The 27,989-nt window shown below is 39.9% G+C and overlaps 2 protein-coding genes across 2 annotated transcripts; one reads left to right on the top strand and one right to left on the bottom strand.

Annotated features, from left to right (window-relative positions):
- The first annotated feature begins 1,625 nt into the window (after window positions 1-1,625).
- Window positions 1,626-3,658, top strand: LOC135703569 (mpv17-like protein 2). Its single transcript, XM_065224816.1, has one exon. The coding sequence runs from the start codon at window positions 1,723-1,725 to the stop codon at window positions 2,293-2,295; it is 573 nt and encodes a 190-aa protein (XP_065080888.1). The 5' UTR covers window positions 1,626-1,722; the 3' UTR covers window positions 2,296-3,658.
- Window positions 3,659-3,850: 192 nt separating this feature from the next.
- LOC135703592 (N-acetylneuraminate 9-O-acetyltransferase) lies at window positions 3,851-26,166 on the bottom strand. Its single transcript, XM_065224852.1, has 4 exons — window positions 25,925-26,166; window positions 25,760-25,856; window positions 24,936-25,694; window positions 3,851-8,407 (listed from the first exon to the last, which is right to left on the bottom strand). The coding sequence occupies exons 1-4, from the start codon at window positions 26,055-26,057 to the stop codon at window positions 7,000-7,002; spliced, it is 2,397 nt and encodes a 798-aa protein (XP_065080924.1). The 5' UTR covers window positions 26,058-26,166; the 3' UTR covers window positions 3,851-6,999.
- Between the last annotated feature and the right edge of the window lie 1,823 nt (window positions 26,167-27,989).

The raw sequence follows: 27,989 nt of genomic DNA, 5'->3' as shown, positions 1-27,989 counted from the left end.
GGGAAACATGTCAGAAGGGTATAACTCGAAACGCAAACAATGACACACCCACAGAATCTGACTACACCAGACTATAGATAGTATAGATTCCATAGATAAGCGTAGCCAAACGAGCATGACGTCAGCGTGGTGTTGTTTGAGGGAGAAGTATTGTAATATTATGAGGACAAAGCGCTTTCCACACTCCACATTCCGATTTATTTCACGGACAACGCAAGAAGAAAAGATAAAGCAAACTATTCCTCGATTCATTGTTGCAAAGATTTGCTTTGCACTTCATTTTGAACTTTTACGCACGAAGCAAAACAAAACTGCACAACGAAGAGCTCTATGATGGCATGAACTTTTTTCACGGATGCCAGTAAGATCATTTATTATTCATGGTAGCCAAAACAACTTTTTGTGTCTCCGCTTATCTATGGAATCTATTGTATCTATATATACACCAGACAAACAGCACAACAAATATTGCTCTGTCAAATGATTTAGTTTGTTTGAGTCAATGAGCTGGATTACCAAGGTGAAGCAATCGGTTAAGTTGTGTGAGTAAAACCCCTGTACGATACAAGCAATTAGTGACGTCACTACTTGCGTTTACGTTGATTTTTTGGTTTACTAATCAACAATATTTCACAATCTGCTTCACCTCTCTCTGTTACTCAGGTATCTCATTGAGTTTGAATGGGTGTGTTACGTGTGTTATCATTCGGAAGAAACCGACGATCCCAGTAATTGTTTACGTTTTAAGTTAGATCCTTCTGACATGTTTCCCCTGAAAATCACTTAGTGTGAGTGCAATAATGGGATTAGCTGCCTGGATACCATCAATGACGTCTATATAAGGTCTGGGCCAAAGGGCTTATTGGTGTTAGTGAAATGTGCAAATGGTTAGTGGTGTTCGTATTATATTGCAATGTTTATTTTTTTACACGAAACAGCTGTTTCTATCTGTTCTCAGTATGTTGGCAGTGACGTACACTGAAGTCTTTTTTTACACGGTTTTTTTTACGCGGTTTTTTTTTACACGGTTTTTTTTACACGGTTTTCCACGATTTACACGGTACGTTTTTAACGATTTCTCGACAACGATACAACCTATCGACTTGATTCCAATCACATTATCCGTTTCAAGCTATTTGTAATCGAATGGCATACTTAAAAAAAAAATCACAATTTTTGGTGTAAATACAGAAATTTTTAAAATATGTCTATATGGACTATATTATGCTTTAATTACAAATGGCATCAAAATCCGATTTTTTAAAAACATTTAAGCATGCGAAAAATCAAAATCTCGTAGGTTTTTTTTACACGGTTTTTTTTACACGGACCGTATCCCCCGTGTAAAAAAAGACCTGAGTGTATATCTATCTGTTCGCAGATGTTCAGCAATGTTTACAACATTTTTGCTTCTAACACCAGCAAGCTGCCTGTTGGCCCAGACCTTATATAAAGTCATTGGGATACCATAACCTCAACCATAACGTATTTTGGCGTATGAGTGCAAGAATGTGGGCAGGTCTTAGACATAATGACGTCATATGGCAAACGTCAGAGAGCACGTGACTGTTAATGTCAAATTAGGTCAAAATCGAAAAAAGCTTTGTTTACAAATTGTAGTGCCTCCATTCTCCATACGCCGCGCTTTGGTTGTGAAGCACTTTCTTCTGTGCGTTAATACCTTCAATTATTTTCGTTTCGATACGTGAATTCCTCCCACAAATGATAAGAGTGCTTAGACAGCTTCAAGTTCTTGCGAGAAAAGCGTTCAGCAAAAAGTATCTCCTGCTAACCAACGTCGGGATCTCTATCAGTTTATCAGGGGTCGGTGACATAATTGAACAGCATTACGAAATCTATACCAACAGTTTGGAATGCTGGGATCGAATTCGAACGAGGCAAATGTCCATCTCCGGCATGACTGTCGGTATTTTTTGCCACAACTGGTACAATTTTATGGACCGAAGGTTTCCCGGCCGAACGCTGGGTATCGTACTGAAGAAGGTACTGATTGATCAAACCGTGGCGTCACCTATAGTGATATTTTTGTTTTTTGCCACGCTGAGTGTACTGCGGAAAGCTTCTCTGGACGAAACGATTCAAGAGATGAAGGATAAATTCATACGGCTGTACACGGCCGAGTGGGTCGTATGGCCACCAGCGCAGTTGTTCAATTTCTATCTCCTACCCACCAAATATCGCGTTCTGTACGATAACACTATATCGCTAGGGTACGATGTTTACACCAGTTATGTTATAAATGAAAAAATTGAACACGGTGAAGCTTGTAGTTGACCAAGGCGCTAGGATCATTCGGATGTTTTAGGGTATTGAAACTAATTCAGCAAAAATGTAGAAAATTATAGGTTTCAAATTATGAAATTCTTATTGTTAATAGACAAATTACACGTTACAATTCAACAGTCGAGCAATACCTTAATGGACAATTTTCTGATAATTTATAAACAGAAGATCACAAGAATACGATGGTTTCAGTTAAGCACATTGCTGTTGTGTTCTGTTGAGTTGTTTTAAACTTCGTTCTGTATGTTCTCAAGAAGTAAAACGAAATGAGAAATAAAACTATAAAGTTCAAATTAATCAATCCGGTGCCGAATTAATGAAAGAAATCCATTTCATTTGAAGGAGTTACATGTCAGTAGTTTATAATTGATTCAGCTAGGTATTAAGATTTTTATGGAGCACAATTTCTTTTGCATACATTGTAAGCTTACTTATAAAAGTTAAGTATTTCAGAGTCTGATATAGATATTTGACGAAAATTAGTTAGCGATTGGCCATACATCTCATGCCAAAGTAACGAGTTCAAATCTTATCCCCGGAAAAGTAATGAATGACCTACGTGACTAATAATATATATAAATATATATATATATGTATCGATTGTAAATTATCTTAGTATTATAATTTGCATTGAAAGCTATTTGTATTGATCAGACAATATCGTAAAAACTACAATACATCGTTGTCCCATGCATAAGAGCCCATGGAGAAATAAATCTTCAATAGTTTTTTTCTAGATGGGACTTATGTGCTATTTTAGCCAGCTGCTTCTTACAAAATAAAATCGCAGTGAATTCGATTTGGTTTTAAATTTTAAATCTAATTAATTTAAATTTCATTTTTTGACTATGTTTGTTTTTCATTTCTTATCTGGCTACCTATTTTTTGCACGGCTACGAACAAAAACCACCTTTACTGTTTTGACGAGAGAAGAAAATTTTACTGCAGCCTTACCTTTGAAAAAGCTTTTCGCTGTGTGCTTAGATATTTCTTACTATTTTGTGGCAATTTATTAGAAAACAATTTTTTCATCCATGATAGATAGGGGAATGTAAGGTAAGATGGGCATATGGAACAAGGGAACATCGTCTATAAACCACATCTTTTGACAATTGAACTAGGGTAAAAATGTATACCCTACCCGTGTCTCCTTGAGATCGTCATTGTGCACGGTCCATACAAATTTAAAAAAATTTGTATGAAAAAAATTGTCTATGCAGGGGAAGGGGGGGGGGGTCAAGAATCCCAAAAAAAAACTGTCTACGTAGTTAATGAACAGCCCCTTAATGGCTCAAGGGGGTTTTCCATCTTTGAAAATATAACAATAGGAAATAATTAATTCTTTGGATATACGATAAAGAAGGGAATATTCCCTTCTTTTAATATATAAAAGAGAAAATAATCAATTCGTTAAATATATGATAAAAAAGGGAATATTCCCTTCTTTGAAAATATAACAAAAGGAAATAATTAATTATTGGATGAACGATAAAGAAGGGAATATTCCTTTCTTTGAATATAGAAAAAGAAAATAATTTATTCTTTGGATGTATGATAAAGAAGGGAAAGGAATATTCCCTTCTTTTAATATATAAGGTCTAGACTCAGGTCGAACAATTCTTTGATAAGGTTTAACAGTTTCCGACTGGTATTGCATATTGAATTGGATTGCATATTAGACCCTTGGACTTTTTAAATGGTAAACGAAGTGCTCGAAAACTTGAAGGTTGTCATTTTCTAAAGAGCTTTAAAATGGTTTGGAATTGATAAATACATAGTTCCATAAAAGTAAACGTAGTGTATCATCAATTTAGTAAAGTGAAACTAATCAGAGAGTTTAATCACAGACAACAGACATAACACTTTGAAAAAGTTTTTCTTGAAAACATAGTATCTCAAAACATAGGACCTCAGTAACGACATCTCTCGGGCTTCTCGCGTAAAATAAGCTTGCTCGCTTGCAAGCTTCAAAATTCCAATAAAAAATTATCATTTGTATTCAGTATAAATTCCAAAACGAAATTTCCTTCTAAAAATGTACCCTTCTTTTGACCCCTTGCTGTTCTTTCATTTGTCTTAATTTCGGGGTAATGGCCATTCGGGGTAGTAGGGCATTCGGGGTAATGGCCATTCGGGGTAGTAGGACATTCGGGGTAGTGGCATTCGGGGTAATGGCGTTCGGGGTTATGGCGTTCGGGGTAGTGTCACAGAATCGTTTCAAACACATCGTCGGTACATGAGCGTGTCGGTGATCATCTCTTTTTGCCAGTGGTGGCGGTGGGAGATATCCTTCACCATCCCTCTCAAACGGGGGAGTTTGGTAAAGAGAGATAATCAAACCGATTTGTACCTTCATTCATAAAAGTTGTCCTAGCTCGCTTTCTACTCTCTATATATATGAGGGGGTTAGAAGGAAAGGGGTGTAAGTGACTTTGATCGATTCTCTTCATCAACTTTCTCTTTCGTTAATAATTAACCTACAAGCACATTCCTTGATTTGTGTGCCATTCTGGATGCTAGATGAGAACCTCCTTTATCAAACTATGTGGCAAAATAGCGCAAAATCTGTTTATAAAGCTGTGCCTATCAAAAGAGAAAGTCTATGAAGAGAATCGATCAAAGCCACTTACACCCCTTTCCTTCTAACCCCTTCAATTGCTACTGCTAAGGGAAGCAATTTTCTGAAATTTGTAAAATAAAGTGCTGTAACAGGTTGTATTGGCCATCAAAAGCAACAACAAACGCACCGAGAAATGTTAATTCAAGCGAGTTATTAACAAAAGAGAAAATCGACAAATAGAATCGATCATCGCGTTTACGCCCTTATGCATGCTCACTGTCGAGTTGTTATATAATTTTCGGCAGAAAGATTATTTATGACTACAATAAATTGATGTTGCCCCATAGGGCTGATCATCTTGCGCAGAAATAATTGTAAGAATATTCAAAGTCTTCATTGAACATTTTTTCGCAGTTTAACAATTTTGTATAATTGTTCTTTGAAGCATATGCTTGAGCATATAGCATTATAGGCCAATCCTTGAATCTTCTGTAAGATTATAGAAAGAATTATTTTCTTATCAAAATAGTGGAATTTTATTCGTGCTTCGTTAGGGTCATCTTGCTCCACTTTCCGATACCTACACTCAAAAAATAAATCACATTTCCAATGGAAAATATCCATTCGAATTTCACATAATTTTCATGTGATCTCTTAATTGAGAATCGCAATACAAGATCACATGAACCTTATGTGTCCAATGAAATTTATGTGATTTATCACATAGAATTCATGTGATCATATGAATTTTATGTGAATTTCAGATAAAAATCATTAATTTTGTTATTGGAAAAATATCATGTCCGTTTCCAATAGAAACTATATGAAAACTTTTTTGGGTGTACGTATATCGACTACAATGTACAATACACAAAAAAGCATAACAGTCCCATTCTTCGTTACAATCGATGTAAATATTTACATTATTTGACAAATCTCAGGTAATCATGACAGCAGTTGGTCTCTTTTCTTCATTCATATTGTTTTCAATAATCAAACGTCATGACTACCTGGGTTTTGTCAAAAAAGGTAAATATTTACGTTTTTTGTACCAAAGAGTATGGATGTTAATGGAAAACTAATAATTAGTTGTACATTCTAATTGATTGTAATGTATACACTAATAAAATTCCACACATTTTTATTGACGAATTTCCATGTGAAATTCCACATGATTTTCATATGACCACACATAAACAGAATCCAACCAGAAGCTCATATGAAATTCATGAGTCAAATGAATTGTATGTGTGGCATGGCTTTTATGTATACACATATTAAGTATGTGTGCGACACATAGATATCATTTGTTGATCACATTGCAAAAATTCATGTGTGGGACACATAAAAACAATTTTTGAAATTTTATCAGTGTACTGAAATTTTACAATATGTACACTGCCGTTATACCCATAAGAGTCCCACGGTACATAAGGATTGCATAGAACATGGGACAGTTATGCGTATAACGGCAGTACATGCTTTGCTCAGCAAATATCGTAAAAAATACCAAATCAATGTTGTCTCGTCCATAAGCTTCCATGGAGTCATGGCTTGCTGTTTTTCCAGATGGGACTGATATGCTTTTATGAGCAGTGTAGTCTTCATGCCAACCAATGCATGAAATTGTATATTGTATGGCAAGCGCAATGACAGTGCATTACACAAATTTTGAGACCTCGAATTTTACAACCTTATTCCTTATATTCTCGAACTTACAAAAAAAAATTGTATTATCGTTCATTACTAAATATTTACGAAAAGGTTTTACGGTTTCTGAACGTTGCGTGCTTCGAACTAACTTTTGTAGGCTACATGAAATAAAACATATACGAAAATATGTATTGAACCACAAGCTGATACAAATTAATGGCGATAATTGGCCCGCTTCCTCCAGTTTTACTACATACTAATAAATGTCCGACACTACCATAAGAATTGCATAAAACAGTGAAATTTTTTTGAAATTTGCCTTGCCCTTAATGTAATGTTACTAATAGTTTGTTCACATGATTATTACGGTATCACTGCACAGTCAGCCCACAATCATGGATGTCGGTCCGGCGTGTTAATCAAATGGAACTGTTGCATAACTGTGAGATGCCTGTATAACGCAATAGAATACAATTATTTACCTAAAACATTCCGTCGTACCGTCCAATGGGGATGAGAACCACGGCAAAGATCAACATGTTCCGCAATGCCAGCTTCCAATCGTTCGGCACAACATAGGGCAAAAGCACCGTGGTGAGACGATGAATTTCGTGTGACACACAGACGAATATGAACGAAGTTATCAGTACATTCAATGTTGGAAATCCCGGAAGAAGCACAAGCACACCATTACGATCCGCAGCTAGCCAGATATGATATTGACAGATAAACAGCTCCAATGAAATTCGCCCGAACCAGGCGAAGAATGTTGAATAGCGCGTTCGAAGAATACCGGAAATATTACGAAGCAGTATGTAGCCAACAATTGGGATAAAAACCACGTACGAATGGATCTCTTCGCAATCCTGCTTGTTCCGGCAGAAAAAGCTCCATGTCGTGTAAAATCCGATTCCGGCGAACGCTGCTAGCGTTGATGTTAACGAAATACGCCTGGAGAACAAATTTCCATGGTTGTTGTCGTCAAAGAAGTAATACCTTTGAGCGATGTGAAAAATGGCAGCGAAAATCATTCCATACGTGATTGTATACCGATCCAGCTTCCATCGGTACCACCATTCGTGGATGTCATCGTCCGTCGTTACGAACAAAGCTTTCCATGGTCGAGTGACGAAGATTCGCTCGAAAAACACCTCGCTCATATATAGCACCGTTATAACGCTCAACATGCAAACGAATTTCAACACCACGTACAAGTACTGGTACGCATTGTTTTCCGAGCTCAAAGCAGTGATTCTAGGTGGAATCGACAGCAGGAAGTAAACCATACAATACCAAAACGAAAGCAACGGTACGAAGAAATAGAACTGGTACGGTCGATTCATACATAGACAGAGAACCACTGTCAGGAAGTTAATCTTAAACATGACATGTAGAAATCGAACTATTCCACTGTTTCCTGTCTGCCAACAGTAGGTGAAGTGGCCGTATCCGGAGAGAAACAGATATCCGCTTATAAGCACCTTTATATGCATGTAGATTGGCAGAACGTGCGATGCACCCGTCATGTAGTATATCAATATGACCAACTGCATCCATCCTTTCAATTCGTCGGTCTGATCGCGGTGCAGCACCTTGGTAAATTTGCTGTCCTCAGTGAAGAATAAGCCCAACACGAATACATAACCAACCGGAATCCAGAAGCTGAACTCCGAATAGTACTTGTTTTCCTTCATGAAGAAATTGGTACGATCACAAAGATAAAAATAGGCCATGATGATGGCCAGCGACGCTAGTGCCATAATCGGTGACTGCGAATCTGCTGCCGATGGCGCTGTGGTGGCACCGCTTTGGCCCAGTGGCATGTAAATGTTGACACCCCGCAACTTCAACAACCAACGACGAACGATCATGGCTCCCGCGATTGTCAAGCTGTAATGAATGAAAACATTAATGATAAGTAGAGTTTTAATTGTTATCAAAAAAGTAAAGATTCTGGGGCCAGACCCAGAGTCACAGAGATTTATATGTATCGAACTAGTTCAATGTTTAATTATATAAAAACATGTCCAAAATTTTCAACGAAAGTTAGCAAAACATCCTTACTTTTACTTTTGCTGGTCGAATATCTTTCAACATTTGACATGCTGTAGTATATTGCGCCAAGTAACTCGCTTCCTGGCTGCTTATCTTCATGATGTGAATCAGATGAAAGACTTGGGTGTGATCTAGGATTCGCATTGCATATGTTGTCGATAAGGCGTCAAGAACTTTAGGGTTCATTTTTAGGATAGCTAAAAACATCACCGATATCTACTGTCTAAAATCTCTAATCTATTGTTCGCTTGTCCGAACGACGCTTGAGTATTGTTCAGCAGTTTGGAACCCAAACTACAACAACGGTGCCGAAAATCTGTTCAACGTCGCTTTCTTCGTTTTGAGTTGCCGTGATCCGTTTCGATTACCCAGTTACGAAAGCCGTTATCAACTTATCGACCTAGAACTTCTCCGGACTAGAAGAGGCACAAGCAGAGTCCTAACCGTGGCCGATATCCTGCAAGGCAGGACAGATTGTGAGGCTTTCCTGAGGCAAATTGACCTGAATGTTCAACCCCGACCGCTTCGTAACAACCTTATGCTAAGACTGCCTCTACGTCGCACAAATTATGGAGCATACGGTGCAATTTGCGGACTGCAGAGTATTCAACAGAGTTCCATCTGTCTTCGACTTTCATCTCTCCCGTGATGCGCTTTGTGGAAAGTTTTCTTCTGTTTTTCGCCGGCAGGAGTAACTGACTATAAGATATATGTTTTTTGGACGTAGGATTACGTCTCTCGGTAACATATTGGGGGTGCAATTTCTAAAAAGCAAAATAGACCGCGCTACGAAAAGTGGTCAGGTTTTTCAGGTAAAACTAACGATTTTAAATTGGCTCACTAATTGACTAGCCTATTGGTCCCAAGCAAATCGACTAACGTAGCCCATTCTAGTATAAATTCTAGTACTACACTATTTGCGAATTCGTTTATTAACTGGGTTGGAACCAGTTCCAACCCAGTGCGAAACCGAACTTTTTGTCAGTGTGAACCACAACCTGAGCTAAGTTTTAAAAACAAACGATCAAACTGACGTTTGTCAGAAAACAAGCAGACCCAATCTTGATACCCGATCCAGGTTGGAACTGAATAATAAACGAATTCGCTATATGTTTGTTTTGATTCGCTATGAAAGTTTGACAGATAAAATGAGGGGTTAGTGGATTTTTCTATGCTTCGAGGGGTGAATCGATTAGCTTGGGACCGAAGATAGTACCAGAGCTGAGCCAAAAAGTTGAGCTCGTTTCTTCGGGACCTTCTGGTCTTAGAGTTACACAACACTAAGTTCATTCGACATTACTCGTATTCATCGGACGTGTGCTCTTTCTGCTCTGCTTAACTTGGTGAAATATTGTAGCGAAAATGAGTGTAGTTCGTAAAAACACACTTGTTGTTGACTTCAGTGTCCTTCCAGTTCGTCCCAATGCGGGAAAAGTGCAAAAAATCTTCGAGAACAATATAAGGCTTCAATATTCGGACATTAGATGCATTCAGTTTCATAACGTCCGAAATTGTGTTTTTATTGAGATGATAGACAATGAAGTGGCCTTGCGCTATGAAAAGGCGCACAACTATAAACACGCGATTCTCTGTGCGAAGAGTGAGTTCAAAATCCCGATATATGTGGATTGTGAAGCAGTGACCGTTCGAGTGCATGACCTTCCTCTGGCATGGCCACAAGCCACTGTTATGAACCACATGGCAAAGTACGGGACAGTGATTTCCAGTCGACATGAGAAATGGAAGCACTACTTCCCAGAATTCCTGAGCGGTGTTCGAGTTTTGCGAATGCGACTCGAAAGCACCATTCCATCGTACATCACGGTCGACAACGAAACAACGTTGGTAACGTACGACAAGCAACCAAAAACGTGCCGCTATTGTGGCCGAGCAGCACATCCCAAACAGAAATGTTTGGATGTAGCCACATCGAACAATAGCACCGCTCCAGCAGCTCCACCAACCGAGGGGGTATTCAGTCTCGCTTATTTCCCGTCGATTGATATCGAACAAAAGCAGCCAACGACATCGGGTCAATCATCTCCTGCTTTCACCGGGTTCTCAGCAGAAGAACAACAGCGAAAAACCGAGGATCATCACACTTCAAACGTTGAAAGCAACGACGAAAATTCTAGCACCAGCTCATCAAACGCAACAAAGGATCAAATTGAAAATAAACAAACGCCGGCTGTCGAAACACAAGGAGAACGAAAAAAAAAGAAAGTTCGTGCTGATCAGTGCACCCAGAAGACTAGTCAGCAAACAGATCGTTTAGATGAAAATAATGCAACTTATCAAATAGGGAATAATACGTTTTATTTGAAAAATAAAAGCGGGAAGGGTTCTAATTGTTAATAATGCTCATCGGCACAAGCAATGCCTAATAGGCGAGGGGGCCTTATAAATAAACGCAAAAAAAAACACTAAGTTGAGGGGGTTTTGATCGATTTTCTTCATCGACTTTCTCTTTTGATAATCACGGCTTTACCAACTGGTTTCACACTATTTCTGCTACATAGTTTGATAAAGGAGGGTATCACGATGGGGGACTTGACAATCGGGTAGCGATTTCGAGCCAATTTACTGTCAAATTCGAGCCAGTTGCTGATTGGTCAATTTGAAAGTAGCAATCGTGGAATAAAAAGGACAGAGAGATCACATCATTGGCAGTGATGCCGGAATCAATGTTGAAGACAATGGCGTTGTTTATATTTGAGAAAGGAAAGTTGGAAAATAGGGTCCACGGCGTGCTTTAAGAGATGGACATTCTTGTTTGTGAATGGTGTTTTTATTGTGTTAAGCAAAAATGATGTACAAGGTGCTAAACTGCGGTAGAACCTCCGAATCAAATCAAAATTAAAATATAAAAATCATTTTACAATCCTGCATCATTAGTCAACTCCGTCAAACACAATGCACTAATTTTTGACGGGCATTCATCAAAAACATTAAGAAGAGTGAGAAGCTCGATTGTCAAGTCCCGTCCCGGGTACAAACGAACGATTTTAAATTGAGCACGATTCTTCGGGACCGTCTGGTCTTAGAGTTACCTCTATGGTAGGATTGGGCGATCTTGGATCGATCTTTGCAAGATCGATGTTTTTCATCCTGATATCCGATTTTTGGATCGATTCTTTGTCCACGAAAAGATCGAAAAAATCGATTTTTTCTTACGATCTTTTCGATCTTTAAAAATAAATAGTCGTTCAATTTTTTAAGTGTAGTTACATCCAGAAAACGATTTACTCTCACCTCTTATTATGTGGTAAATTTAACGAACATAACGACAACATCAGCATCGCTCCCTATTTAATTAGCTGGATTAGGGTAGAGAACTACTTCGGCCTAAGCGCCCATTTTGAGCCTATCAAACAGAAAACATCAAATAAATCCATGATTTCGGCGTTAACAGGTAAACTATGCGATACTGGTACAAATGCTTCCGAACGAAGTCAATAACGCGTGCTATGAATGTTTGCACCCAATATTCTGAAATACAGATGAAGCGCTCCGACCGAATCAATATTTATCTTCATTCGATAGGCCGAAGTGAATTCATTGGCCTTTCAATGGCGTTTCAATGCGTTAGACCGAGTTTGGCATCAAAAAGCAGTGTTATTCTTTTAACAATATCTCAACAACTTGTTTCACTTTATCAAATCTTACGGTACGTGCTCATTGCTCCTTGCGGACACATTTTGTCTACCTGGAGAAACCGAATGATACATTTTGATTGATTAATCATTAATGATTCAAAACTACACAAAAATGGTAAAAAATGTATTACTGAACTGAATTGGCACACGCACGTGACGTGAGCAAATGTGACGTTTATTTTCTCTTTGTTTTCGTTTGGTCGTTTCAAAGAAAAATTTCTAGCCGGTGATTTAATTGAATTGAATGGAAATAATTTCCAACGCACCAAAGCAAATCGATTTATCAAAGATCGATTCTTTGGTACCGATTTAATCAGCGGATCGATTCTAGAGCCAAATATAAGATCGATGTGTCAAGATCGATCTTTCTCTGAAGATCACCCAATCCTACTCTATGGTATAACCACAAACGAGGTGACAGACGACTAACTGGCGAAAAAATCGAGGGGGACGACTCTATCTGCGATGCAGAAAAGATTGTGTTTTGTTGTGGCTAGCTGCACGCACGCTGAGTAGATTGAAGGAAGATTTATGTCGATTTTGAAGATTTCCTGCAAAAAGATGAAGCACGATGCAAGTAGATGCGAGAAATGAAAGATGATTTTTCGAAGATTGATTCGCTAGTGTGAGATTTTTTGAGCATCTAGAATTGAGATTTAGATGTGTCGCCCCCCTCGGAAAAAATCAATTAAAATAATGTGGTTCGCTGTAATAGAATTTTCTTAAAAGCTTGTGCCATCATCAACCAAATGGGCTAGTATTTTTGTTTTGATTTGAAAAAAAGTTGATTTTGTGTGCAATGATCTTTGACAGTGCAAAGAGTGTATCATTTTGTCATTTTTTTATGCATTTCAGTTTTGAGTAGAGTGAAAGAGATAGAACCAAAACTTTAGTGTTTCCATGTGGTTTAATCCAGTAGTAGCGTAGTAGTGTTGCCATAAGGTACAATGAAAAATTGCAATAGCAGGTTCGTCACAAAAGTTTTCGAGCCGCTCCGACTGTCACTTCGTTTGTGCTATAACCAAAACAAACATAGTGTAGTACTAGAATTTCGACTATAATGGTGTACGCTTATAGATATACTTGGGACCAATAGACTAGTCAAGTAGTGAGTCAATTTAAAATCGTTAGTTTCCACCGGTTGGTATAACTATCGCTATACGAATGTGCAAACGATCCCTACCTGCGCGCTGCAATGCCGGACCCTCGATAAGTCGGAAAGAATTCTGGTACTTCCCAAGAAATTAAGAGGCTTCCCTAATACAATTGTTATGGTTATTTTGCTTAACGTGTTCGGGGTATCATCCAAACCATTTGTGGAATAGTTCAATCGTTGGGGTTATCGTTCGTTTATGGTATTTTTTATTAGAGTTAGAGTTCCATATTCCAAGTTTCCTGTTGTTCATGCCCGTTGCGAACGTTTTGTGAAAAATCGCTATTGTTTTCTAGAGTCCTTCATGTTTTTGTTACTGTTACTGTGTTTGCCTGTCCTTTTGTAATGTATGTTTGTAGCACCACTACTACCAGGGTGCCCATTCAAATCCAATTTTTTCAATTCCCGGTTTTTTCCCGGTTATTTAAAAAAAAACCAACCCTAACATCACCCCTGCCCTTAACAGCCGGTTAGGGTTGATGCATATATTAGGTCACGCTCTAAGGAGGGAGGGGGGTCTATAATTTTGTGACAAGCAATGCATTAGGTATCGGAAAAACGTGAGGGAGAGGAGGGTATATTTGTTTTTTTTTGCGATTTAGCGTGACATAATTAATGCATGGGTCCTTAGCGATATTCATATATAGTTTGTTCAGCATTTGTTGCTCTACAATACGTTTACCTTGTGGAAAAAATATGAAATGAGATTTACATAAACATTTCGATGATCTAGCTCTCCAAAATCTCATGGAATCAAGAATTCGTATAAAACAAAAAGTCTCGCTGCAAAAAAATAGCCTACATCAAGCTGAACATTGCATTAGGTCCTAAGTAACATTGATCGATTCTCTTCGTCGACTTTCTCTTTCGTTAATAACTCGAGCCCATAACCGTTCCTTGTTGTGTTCGTCGTATTAGATGCTAGATAAAAGCTTATTTGATTGATGTGTGTGCAGAAAATACCTGGGAATGTCTTAAGATGGCCGTTGGGATACAAAGAGAAAGTCGACGAAGAGAATCTGTCAATGTTACTTGAGACCTACTGCAATGTTCAGCTTGAAATGTTGTTTTGTTATGTTGGAAAAAGCATATCGAGTGAGCATGCATAAGGGCGAATACGCGATGATCGATTCTCTTCATCGATTTTCTCTTTGCATTGCTACAACTAAGCGAAACAATTTTCTAGAATTTGTTCAATGCAGAGTAGTAACAGGTTGTATTGGCTATCAAAGCAACAGCAAACGCACCGAGAAACGTTAAATCTAGCAAGTTATTAACAAAAGAGAAAATCGACGAAGAGAATCGATCATCGCGTATAGGCCCTTATGCATGCTCACTAGAGTGATGCAAAATTTGAAATTTTCGCTCCACAATACTTAAACGATTCCAAATCTGATCCTGACTAACCTCTCAAAATTTGAACCCATTTGGTGAGAAACTGAGATGGCACAAACCATTTGAAGTTTGTATGGGAATTACTATGGTAAAACCAAGATTTTTGTTCATGTCTATTTAATAATTCACCATATCGGTTTGCTTCAAAAACTTTCAATTGTACTTGTAGAAAATTTTTCCAGCTACAACTTTGCTGAATACCATTTTTTGATTAAATGCAAGGATCGAAAGTTATCAATTGTTCAATGCGCTGATGTCTTATGATCATGCTCAATCAACTGATCAGCAGGCAGCATTGGTGTTTCTGGGGCGTTGAATAGGACACAAAAATCATGGCTACTATGTCACACTGCAAAATACAGTGTTGCCTACAGAGCAGCTGCTTGATCATGTCATAAGTTTACCAATCTCTTAAATAATTAATAACTTTTTCATGTCTCGTTTTACAAAGAAACGATCTTGAGCAAAGTTGTAGCTGAGAAAATTTTCTGTAAGAATTGCTATCGAACTGTTTCGCAGCTCAATATGGAAAGAGACTAGAAGGCAAGGAACAAAAAGTTGAGATTTCCCATAGTAATTTACATGTAAACTTTAAATGGTTTGTGCGAAGTCTGTTTCTCCAAATGAGTTGTAACTTTTGGAGGCTAATCAGGACCCGATTTGAAATCATTTAAGCACTGTGGAGCAAAAAAGTCAAATTTTGCATCAGTTTAATGCTCACTGTCGATATATCAATACAAGAGACCTGAGCAGGAGTAACGCAGTATCAAAAGTTCTTCAAACCTTGTTGGAGTTTGAATCTTGAAATTATATAAGCCATGTAACATTTTGTGGAATACAAAGATATGTTACCAAAATACTTATCATACTTCAAATTTTCCTGGAGATATTTTACAGGTTAATCAAAATCTTGTTCGATGCACACTCAGAATTTTTGAGCATTTGTGCATCACGGAGATTCATAACATAATTTAAAATGTTTAAAAATAACATTGTTGGACTATCCAAATCATACCGGAAATCTTATCTTGAAGTTCTGCAGCCTCACAAAGAGATACGATGATTTGACTTAATGATATAATGAGCATAAACGGAGTGACAGACGGAGCGGCTCGAAAACTTTGGTGACGCACCTGCTATTGAAATTTTTCAGTGTACCACATGGCAACACCACTACTACTGGATTGTACCACATGGCAACACTACTAATGGATTGTACCCAGGCCAGTGACAAGACCTATACTAACAGCAGCGTTTGACAGTAGGCAGCATGTCCCGGGCTCAAATCGTTTATTTTGCTGTGCTGGGCCCGCTGTCACGGTATAACATGTTGCCTACGCGCCTGCCACTGGGCTGATTGTACCACATGGCTCTTTCACTCTACTCTAAACTGAAATGCATAAAAAAATGACAAAATGATACACTCTTTGCACACTGTCAAAGATCATATTGCACACAAAATCAACTATGTTCAAATCAAAACAAAAATACTAGCCCATCTGGTGGCTGATGGCACAAGCTTCTAAGAAAATTCTATTACAGCGAACCACATTATTTTAATTGATTTCTTCGCCAGTTAGTCGTCTGTCACTTCGTTTGTGCAATGAGTAAACCTTCGTGAAACACCATGATGCAATTGGTTTGGTTTATTGGGCTTTCTAAAATTTCTAGAGTTCAGCTGTTTTTTTTTTAAATTATAGTCACATTAACACTCTTGGATCATTCGTGCCATATCCGGGTAAGATTTGAACTCAAGACTTTAGCGTGAGAAATATGGATTAAGATCTTTGTGTTTTACAGACTACACAGGCTGTATATTTTATGTAATGTTTTACAGATGTCATAATTTTTAGTTTGTTGATTGTGTCCGGTGTGGCTTCGTAATAAGATATATCCACTCAGGCTTAATACTAGAACTACTTCACTCGGAAAATCGTAGCAAAAGAATTCAAACACTTTTTTCCCAATGACACCAAAATAAATTCTTAAAATTTACTCTGCAAGCTATAGTGGTTGGAAAAACGGCAAAATCGTCGTTTGCCCCGTGCGCGAACAGATTGCGAGTGAAAGAAAAGTATAGAGTTGTTGTAATTTTTAGGATTTTCGATACTTTACCACAGTGAAAGACATAATATGAAAGTTGTAAACAGATGATTATAATGATGTATGCGATATAACTTGAATGATTCCAAGAATATTGCAAAACTTTATTATATGATTCTTCAAGACCAAATTATGACCTGCAAGACTATGATAAAACCAAAATTGTTACTTGGGATGAGCATATCTTGATAGATCTGGAATTAGGGCGAAACAGCTTTTGTAAACAATGACTTCTCTCGATGATTTCTCGAAACTCAAGGCACGCCCCCGCCAACCAAAATTACCAACGGGAAGGGGAAGTCTTCCTCTACTGGATGGTGACGTTGATTTGAGTAGGCGAGCCTTGGCTTTCTAGATTTCATCGAGAGAAGTCATTGTTTACAAAAGCTGTTACGCCCTAATTCCAGCTCTATCTAGATATATGATCTTTCCCGTGCGATCTGGGTTTTCCCGCATTTTTCCCGGCAAATCCGAATTCCCGGTTTTCCCGGTTGGATGGACATCCTGTACTACTAACTCCGAGTCAACCGCGGGTAAACAGTTTGCAAAATCCGTTATTTGATTTGTCTTCCCATTTCACGCACTGTACGGGCATAATGGAGCATGTTTGCATCATCGTCGGCCAGCCAAATTATGTTGGGGAAACGGTTCACGGAGTAGCAGGATGTGGCCGATCTGGACTCTACTCTTCGGCAGTGACTCACCACCAACTAGTCAAATGGTCATCGATAAACCAAGCTCACTTAAACAACCAAAATTCACGTTTTACACCACAGTTTGAACTCCAGTTTATTGCACTTACTTGGAAAAAAATACAATTTGCTTTACGATCTTCACTTCTTGAGCTACTGATAAGGAATGTAACTGTGTGTTCTGCGAGATGAGCTGATTGGTTCCCATATGAAGGAGAAGCATACAGCATAACACAATAGAAGAAGAAAACCACACATATAAATACAGGTGCTATTCGCGCATAGCGTTCATTCACTGCCAGACTGTTGTGCAGTCCAGTCGACGTTTTTCTTTCGCTCCTTTCGTTCGTTTGATTGCGTTGTTCTGTTTTATCTCGCGTTGAATGGAGACGCTGCCGCTGACCCAGCCATGGGTAAAAAAAATCGCGCGGTGGTGCGAGTGCCGGCAATCCCGGGAAACGGTCTAGACCTGAAGTCAACAGTGACAGTGCGACAGCCGCGAAGAAGCTTCTCGACAACAATTGGTTCTCCGTTGTGAAGGACGGTGCAGAACCGGTGACGGAAACAACAGGACCGCCAAAGAAGGACAGAATGCCGGTCTTCTACGTGAAGGGCTTCCCTCCCGGACTGCGGGAAAAAATAAACTTCTTCATCACGCAAGGCGTCCGGTGCACCATCCAGCTGTGCACGGAAGGATACAAACTTTTGGTTCCGGCATTGAAGTATTACAAGGCGGTACAGACCATACTGGACCAATCACAAGTGGAGTACTTCTCCCACAACATCGAGGCTGTTAAGCCGTTCAAGTTGGTCCTGCGCGGACTATACGACATGGACACAGGCGTCCTCTTGGAAGAGCTGGTGGCTAATGAACTGAAGCCGGTCCGAATTCACAAGATGGCCCGCCACAAAAAGGTCGTCAAGTACCGCGGCCAGCTATACCTGGTTAACCTTGAGAAGAACTCAACAACTTTGATGGACCTCCAGGGCATCCGCGTCCTGTTCAACATAGTGGTGAAGTGGGAGCGGTACAAGCCGGTCAGTCGTGGAGTCACCCAATGCTCGAACTGCCTGCTGTTCGGGCATGGAACGAAGAATTGCCATTTGTTCAGCATCAAGTGTGGCAAACAACACAAAATCGACGCCTGCGACAGACTCGATGAAGCCGATCCCATTTGCGCCAACTGCGGTGCTGCTCACAAAGGTCCAAGCAAGGCCTGCCCGAAGCGCGCCGAGTACATCGAGATCCCGAAGAATGATCAGAACTTCCCACCGGTTCCACGACGACCGATTCCAGTGATGCCACCGCTGCCACTCAATCAACGATTGGCTGCTGCTCGTACCGCTGCTACTGCTACTCAAGGTCAAACTGCCGGAGCCCCCTGCAAACTCAGGTCAACAGACGACTGCTGCTCTACAGCCGCAGGATCTCCCCACAGCCCCTGGGCTAAACTGGCGTCAGGATGGACCGTCCCTACCGCAGCCCGAAATCAACGATGGTTCTTGGTTCACCGCAGCGGAACTAATGATCATCTTCCTTAAGATGCACGACATTGCCAACACCATCAGAAACAAAACCGACCAGCTCCAAGCTGTGGCTACCTTCATGCTCAGTTATGGACCGTGAGCTCATCACAATCGCAAACTGGAACGCTTGCTCGCTCAAGAGCAAAATTATAGAATTCATCGACTTTCTCAACGAACATAGCATCGACATCGCTATCATCACCGAAACTCATATGAAACCGGAGATGAACGTATTTATTCCTGGATTCCACCTCGTGAGGCTGGATCGGACAAGCTCTGGAGGTGGTGGAGTGGCCATCGCTACCAGGAACAACATCTACTGCCGGCTGCTACCCAGTTTCCAGCTGCAAATGGTTGAAGCATTGGGAGTGGAAGTCTTCACACCCGTCGGCCCCGTCACCATATTGCGGTCTACTGTTATCTTGACAATATCCCTCCGCAGTAGGCCGCAATGATGGTGATGGGGCCGACGGGTGTGAAGACTTCCACTCCCAATGCCGTACAAAATTCATCATCGCTGGCGACCTGAACGCCAAACATCAAGCTTGGGGCAGCCAAAGGCGGAATCAAAACGGCACCATCCTGAACGACGACTTGCTAGAGGCTCACTACACCATCCTGGCGCCGGACACTCCCACCCGGCTGAGTCGGTCCGGCGTGCACTCCATCATCGACATCTTCGTCAGCAACATGGGAGACAACATCAACACCAGGAGCTGAGTTCGGATCACTATCCGGTGGTGGCCGAAGTGGGCTCATCCGTCGACCGATTCCAAGCTTCCCGACCCAACTATCATCGTGTCAGCTGGGATCAGTTCCAACACTGTGTCGACTCCACTGTCGACTACGGCGTCCTTCCGGAGACGCCCGAAGACGTTGACCGGTGTCTGCATTCCATCGAGGAGGTGATATCCCGGGCCAGGGAACAACACGTGCCAGTATCCAGACAGGTGAGCAATACTCTGAACCTTGACGGATATACCAAAGACCTTATAAGACTCCGTAACACCATCCGAAGGCAGTACCAACGCTCTGGTCTACCTGTCCTTAAGACCCACTGTAATCGCATAACAAAAACCACCCAAGCCAGGATGGTGGACCTCAGAAACCAGGACTTTGCTAAGAGGATTCGCTCTCTCCCAGATTGTGCAAAGCCCTTTTGGAAACTAACCAAAATTCTTAAAAATAAGCCAAGACCCATTCCACCACTGACTCCACTGGATTGCTACGGCAACCCAGTGGTTCATCTGATAACTCCTGAAGAGAAGGCTGCCGCGATAGGTCAATACTTCGTCAGCTCCCATAATCTCGGACAAAACATCGCCAGCCCTCACGAAGCTGAGGTTGCTGAAAACGCAACCAACCTCCATCAGATTCCCAATATTTTTTCCGAGGAATCCGAGATTACGGCTGACGAACTGTTGGCCTGTATCAAATCATCTAAAAACATGAAGGCCCCAGGTTTCGACAACATCCTGAATCTGGAACTCAAACACTTGAGTTCCAGATTCTACAACCATTTGGCACTGATTTTTAACATGTGCCTCCGACTTGGCTACTTCCCCTCGTGCTGGAAGTCAGCTAAAGTCATACCCATCCGGAAACCTGGGAAGGAACCGTCCTATTCTTCAAGTTATCGACCAATCAGCCTTCTCTCAGGGTTATCAAAACTGTTCGAAAGAGCAGTCTACCGCCGGCTTTTAACATCTGCCGAAGAAAACAACTTGTTACTTGAGGAACAGTTTGGTTTTTGGAAAGGTCGTTCGACCGTCCACCAGCTGACTCGAGTAACAAACATTCTCAGACGGAACAAGTCTGTTCCGAAAACATCTGCTATGGCGTTGTTGGACGTTGAAAAAGCGTTCGACAATGTCTGGCATGATGATCTGGTGTTCAAATTACAGCACTACGGTCTTCCAATCTTCCTAGTGAAGATAATTAACAACTATCTATCCAACAGGACGTTCCACGTCTCTCTGAATGGCTTCACATCGGATGCTTTCAACATCGGTGCTGGGGTTCCACAAGGAAGCATCCTTGGCCCCATTCTATTCAACCTGTTCACCTCCGATATGCTGGCTCTCCCTGATGGTGGATCGTTGTCTCTGTTCGCAGATGACACATCCATCGTCTACAAGGGTAGGGTCATCGGAGCTTTGACTGCCAAACTTTAGAGAGGCCTGGACGTCCTGTCGGAATATTTCAACAGCTGGTAGATCCGTATCAACGCGGCAAAGACCCAGGTCATCAACTTTCCACACTCTAAATCTCCCAGACTTGTTCCGTCGGCGAATAATAAGATCTGCCTCAACGGCACAGTGGTGGAATGGTCGAAAGAGTTAGTCTACCTCGGCTTAACACTAGACAGCAAGCTGATTTTCAGGGAGCACGTTGATAAAACCAAAACCAAGTGTAACATCTTGATAAGATCACTGTATCCACTGATCAACAGGAGGTCTACTCTATCCCTGAAAAATAAGCTTGATGTCTACAAACAAATCATCCTTCCCGTAATAGAATACGTGAGGCCAATCAGGGAGAGTATTGCCAAATGCCATCACCGTAAACTCCAAAGGATCCAGAACAAGATCTTTAGGATGGTCCTAAACAGTCCCCCGCGGACTAGAAATTCTGAGATCCACCTCCTGGCTGGAATTCAGACATTAGAAGAACGGAGAGTATTCATCCTGGAAAGGTTCAGAGACACCTGTCTGAGATCAAATCATCAGATCATACGTGATCTAGCACATTAGGTAAGTTATACTCGTAGTTAGGTAGGTTTTCACTTTTTTCAATTCAAACAAAACACACCCCCAATAGGGGTATTCTGTAAGCTAGTTGAAAAACGTAAATATTAAATTAGAATATCAAATTAAACAAAGATGAATAGCCAGATAGGCTAATCAATTAAAATGTTAAATCAATGTTCTATTATAATCAACAGAAATAAACATAATTTTAATACTACGCATAGCGTTCATCGTTTATTGTTCATTCAGTTTTGTACATTATACAGTCCACATCGAACAATAAAACTTTGATAGTGAAATCGTGCTTTTTACTGTACAGACAGCAGCCCAACCAACAGTCCTTTTCAGGACTATGAAGTTGTCCAACCAAAGACTGAGCTATCGAACCTGGGCGTACTCCTGTTTGGCATTCCCATAGGGGGAATTGGCCGTCAAGCTGGGAACCTCCAAGTCGAGGTTTGCCCACACCATCTCCCGTGTCCGTGATCGGACATCAATCGTTAGTCCGTTTTCGTTGCCTCCCAAGTAACAATCTCGGTTTTATAAGGGTTCTGTATACCATGATTTAGACTTGCAGCATGCTTTAAAACCGCCATAAAACTTGCAATGTTACTTGGGCTGGGTCTATGCCGATTTTTCCCATCTCACCGGATAACCAAATAGTGGTAAAAGGTGTAGTGCATTTTAATTCGAGCGCCCAACATAGTTAACAACTTTGAATCTTATTCTTTATTAAAATTCTTCAATGCACGACGTGTAAATATTTACATTATTGAAAAATCTCGGATAATGGTGACATTTTGATCTTTGAAAACAGCGTGAATGAAAAAAAGGCCTACTGACTGCACCTACCTAGATTACCTTTGTTTTGCCAAAAAAAAAAAAAACTTTACGCTTTAAAGTCTCAAAATATTGAAAACTGTTGATGATGATGATGGTCCCACCTTTTACCTCTACAAAGCTTTGAGCTGCACGATTTATCTTTAAGATAATTAAGTATAACATTTTAACCCGGTTAGCAAACAGAAACGAACTGGTTACAAATACAGATATAAATTCCCTCTAGCGTTCACATTTGCTTCACAGCAATAAAAATGTGTAAAAGTTAGGCGTTAACCTTTTAGTTCGCCTTTTTGTCCACCTAAAATATTCATAAGTATTACAAGCGATTAAGTCAGTTGCCCTACAGCTGTCTACAGCAGCAGTCGATTTTTTATTTCGTTGTGAACCACACGATAGCCTGTTTTCGAGACTCGCTATTATATAGTTGCTCTTTGTTCGTTGCTAGCAGTTCAGTGCCTTTTGTTGCTACGGTGCAAGATGTGTGAAGTAAAAAACACCATCAAGTTTAGCTTCAGCCATTGTGATGCCAAACCAAACATCGGAGAGATAGTAAATTTCGCCAAAGCACTCGACGCGGATCCGGCTGAAATGGAAGCTGTTTATCGCATTGGTGAGGAAAGGGGAGTCTTCATGAAGTTCAAATCAGAGGAAGCGATGCTCCATGCTCTGACATTCAATTCGGAGGATTTAATCTTCCATTATGCGAATGGAACGACGGCAAAGGTACGCATGTCGCATGCTGGTGAATTCATTCAATATGTGCGTGTGTATGACTTGCCACCAGAGGTACCCGACAACGAGCTGGATAAAGTGCTGGGGAAATATGGGAAAATTAAACGCATCATCCGGGAGAAATTTCCAACTGATCTGTGTTTTGAGGTGTATACAGGGATACGCGGTGTATATATGGATGTGAAGAAGGAAATCCCCACGTCATTACATTTCTTCAATCGCAAAGGAAACATTTTTTATGATGGCAACAAAGACAAATGTTTTCTGTGCAAGGCGGACGGACACCGGAAGCTTTCCTGTCCCAAGCGGAAGGCTCGGAAGGAACCGGAGAAGCAACTGAAGGAAAAAGGAAAGCAAAGTGAAAGAAAACAACACAGCAGCAGTACGTATGCTGGTGTAGTGGTGGAAGGTGCGTCGTTTGTCATTAGCGATCAGGAAACGGATACGGGGTTGGAGATGTTGAATGCAGATAACGAAATGGACGTGACTACCCCGACGACCGACGAGAGTAGCGGAGAGCATGCAACGGGAAACGATGTCCAGAAACAGCAGCAGCGATCACGATTCGGGTTCAATGAAAATGAGGAACAAATTCGGGAAAGAAAGAAGTTGCGTGCACGGGAGAAGATCGCTTTGTCGCCGCTTCGATCGCCACCCAGAAAAATGATATGATAAAATATATTTGTACATATTTTTCTTTTGTATTTTGAGTACCATAATTGGTATTCTATGTTACTCGGCTCCGCTAAGTTATTTTTATAACATTTGAGCCTGCCAAATAAACGAAATGAAAAAAAAAAAAATACAAGCGATTAAGAGTTAATCCTATCTCTCTATATCCGTAATATGCGCGCGAGGCTCAAACCTTTATAGACTACTTTTCTTAAACTACTACTATTAAATCAAATATCAAAAATCCATCATCACCATCGTGGCGAACAAAATAGTTTTTGCAGTGCTACAATAATTATTAAAAAAGTCGTTATGACAGCTATCCATACAAAATAATCCGTTAGAGTTAACTTCGTCAAGATACATAATTTGTCAATTCATTAAAAAAAATCACTGGATAACTGTAAAAAAAAAACAGTTTTAACGTATGAAGTAGTATTGTGTCTAGGCATCGAATTGGAAACATTTACTTCTTTAAAACACAATGAATTCTGTGAAGCACATGTCAGGAAAGTGGTGTTCTTATTTCATACGCGTTTCTAGTATAATATCTATGAAAATCACTTCCTCTTTCAATTCGATCACACAAAGTGGAGTGATTCCTCTAGCAGAAGGTATAGCTGGTTTGCGAAATCGACTTTTTGTTCACGAGAAATCTGTGATTGAAGCGGTTGCAAACAAAAACAGTTATGCCCAAGCCTCATCACAGTCCAAAAATTCAATTAAGAGTAAGAAGTTTGATTGTTGAAGATTAACGTGAGACATGTTTTAGTCAATTCAAGCATTACATTTTTTATAGATAGTAATACGGACATTAATACAAAAATATGCTGTACTCACCAAACTCCAAGAGTAGCGTAGGTAACCACTTGAATGATCGTGTATGGTTCAGCGCTGCTGCAGCACGTTCCATCGTTGTAATTCATGTAGTCATTACAGTACATGTTGAGCAGAATCTGTATGTCGTGTTTCAGCGCTAATATTCCGAGCTTATTACCATCTACGAACTCATCCACCAGTCCAGATGCAATCATCTTCGAAGAAGACCAAATCTTCGCATCCGAATAGCTTAATATGTCGTAAACCACCTGATTTATGCGATCGATATCATTGTTTTGGACATTCTTCCACTCGTCGTTAATGCGGTCGTGATCGATGGGGTCCTGCAGCTTCCAAATTACTTTGGATTTTTTCGCCACCAAACTGTCTATAGGTTTTACCATTCTGGTCAGATTCTTTTCGAATGCTTTCTGCACTTCTTTAGTTACATTCCCATTGTGGAAGGTTGGATAGGTGCAGCTGGCCACAATCAAACTGGGAGGGTCTTCCTCATGTTGCCATTTAATGAACTCGTCGATCATGGTTTTTGAAACCTCATTAGCATAGATGTAGTTGATCTGCAATCGTAGCTTGTAATCCACAAATTGCAAGTTTTCTGTTTTACCCAGCGTCGACTGAATCGAGGCATTGTCTGCATCACGGGGCTTTAAGTGGTTTATCATCTCCAGGTACAAAGTTCGTATTCGAACGTCGCCAATGAACACAAAGTGGTTCTGGTTACCCCAGAAAGCCAAATAACGGAAACATTTTCTCGAATCACTGCAATGAATGCAAAATTGTAGTTTATTTCGGCCATTTTAAATAGGTTGTTATTCTCGGCTTACGTTTCTGTATATTTATGCAGCATACATCCGAACGGTTGCCACTCCTTATCGCCCTTGAATCGGCCATCGCTTAGAAGCCACTTGCAAGAATCACTACCTACAAGCAATTCACCGGATATTATCGAAATGGAGTTGATATTTAGGCCTTTTTTAATTTCTGCTTACCATATCGTAGATGTAATAAGCCGTGATAGATTGTAAACCCAACTACCATCAAGAACGCTAGCTTCTTGGCGTTGATGGCATTTAAATTCTGGATAAACTGTTCCGCTTTGGATATTTTCACTTCACCTCCCATTGCGAAAGGCTTTTAAACGGATTCACCGGCTATTTCTGTTCAAATCTGACATGAAAAACGAAATTTCTTAAATTACCTAAATCACGAAAAGAAAATCAGTCCGCTGATTGCTGCCGAATCAAAACATTCGATGCAATAATTTGTGCATCACGCAAGTGTCAAATTTTGCGTGCACGGCACGGAGGATCCTCGTCTCGAGACGCCGGTCGGTGCATTGAGTGCACTGCAAAAAAAGAAATCGATCAACGTATAATTTATTCAATATAGTAAATAATAATTATTTAATAATTAAATTTATGAATTATTCAGCTGACGTATTAAATATTGATGTGATTGCAAAAATCAGATGGATGTAAATTTGTTCCCAAAAACTGTGTTCCTATCTACATCGAGAAAGAATGACTTCCCTTATAAACGGGTACCATACACAAACGGTATATTAGGACATTTTTTACTTATGGTTTGAGAACTTTAATGGTAATGGTTATGGTAGTCAGTAGATAATTGTATTATCGGTCAACTTTACGTGGAATATATTGCGGATTTGTTAATCATTAATTTACAGGCAATCAATTCGCGATGTATTCCACATAAAGTTGATCAATGTTACAAAACCATCCCGGGACCTTACTGACTACCATAACCATTACCATTAAAGTTATAAAATCATAAATATAAAAGTTCTAATATAATTCCTTTTGGTATGGTAATGGTTCTTAACAACAACTTAACAAGTTCACTTAAAAAAAAAACACAATACAAAAGGTTAAAGCTTTATCCCACAAACGTTCATGTTAAGTTCCATAACCATTTCAGCTAAACTTTAGCAGGGATTATACACAATGTTTAACCATTTTTGATAAGGTCAAGTAATGGTTCGCATTTATGCGGGATACTGCATAAAGTTGGGATCGAGGTTCGGATGATATCCCGAATTGTTAGTTAGGTGCCGCTCATAAACTTGTATGACCTACTATGAACATGAACATTATGTGTATAATAATTATGAGCACTATACAACAACCATATACAAACTATGAATGTGCTCATGATTTATTATACAAATAATGCTCATGCTCATAGTTTGTTATCCAAATTAAAAAGCCTGAATTTATAAAGAGGCGACATGACAAAATTGGAACAATCGATTATCTGTCAAAGTCATAGGAAAAGTCATTATAATCGAGCAAAAGACCTGTCAAATGGATAAGATGTCGTCTCTTTATAAATTCAGGCTCTTTAATCCAAATGTATCCGCGGCATTTATATGATTATGCGGGCTGTGTGCAGCAGTTTCGACAGTTTCAGCAACTTTTGTTACTGTGCATTCCTTTATTTATCTTTCGTAATGAAGTTTGCCACATGGAGCAAAGTTGAAAACAGCTTTTTTCTTTGTCATCTCTGAAGTCAGTTCAGGTCTCGGCGTTCCGTCGTCCATAGAGATTACTAAAGTATGATTGTGTCAGTGATTTGTTTTCATCAGGAAAATTTTCCGCTATGAAATTTTTTTCCCGATGAAAACAATTTCCGTATACGTATACGTGACGTAGTGTGTGTACGATAAACGTCAGCAATCTATATTCAGTCTCAATTCCAGTCGTTCCGGATTATCGTTTTATGTTCGGAATCTTTAGTTTGTCATCATCCGTCGGTCGGTTTGGTTCGTACTTTATTTGTGTCGTTCGTACAGTTCTAGACTGCTGGTGAATTGTAGGCGCTAATGCAGTGTATTTATCTACTACTAGAGCACCACTTACCATCAAACTGGTGAATCTTACTCTACCATCACTCTTGCAAAACAGGCATATTTTACATGTGGATATCTATTTACCTACATAAATGCATACACATTTTTCCATGTTGTGCAGTGCAAATTTTACGATTTAGCATAAAAATAGTGCAGCACATTATCTAGTAAAACTTCAGAACAAC

This window comes from Ochlerotatus camptorhynchus, unplaced genomic scaffold (genome assembly GCF_037179485.1).
Source record: "Ochlerotatus camptorhynchus isolate MF236.1 unplaced genomic scaffold, CSIRO-AGI_Acam_v1.1 ptg000216l, whole genome shotgun sequence".
Classification (NCBI taxonomy): Eukaryota; Metazoa; Arthropoda; class Insecta; order Diptera; family Culicidae; genus Ochlerotatus; species Ochlerotatus camptorhynchus.
This window is presented reverse-complemented; position numbering and strand designations above follow the sequence as displayed.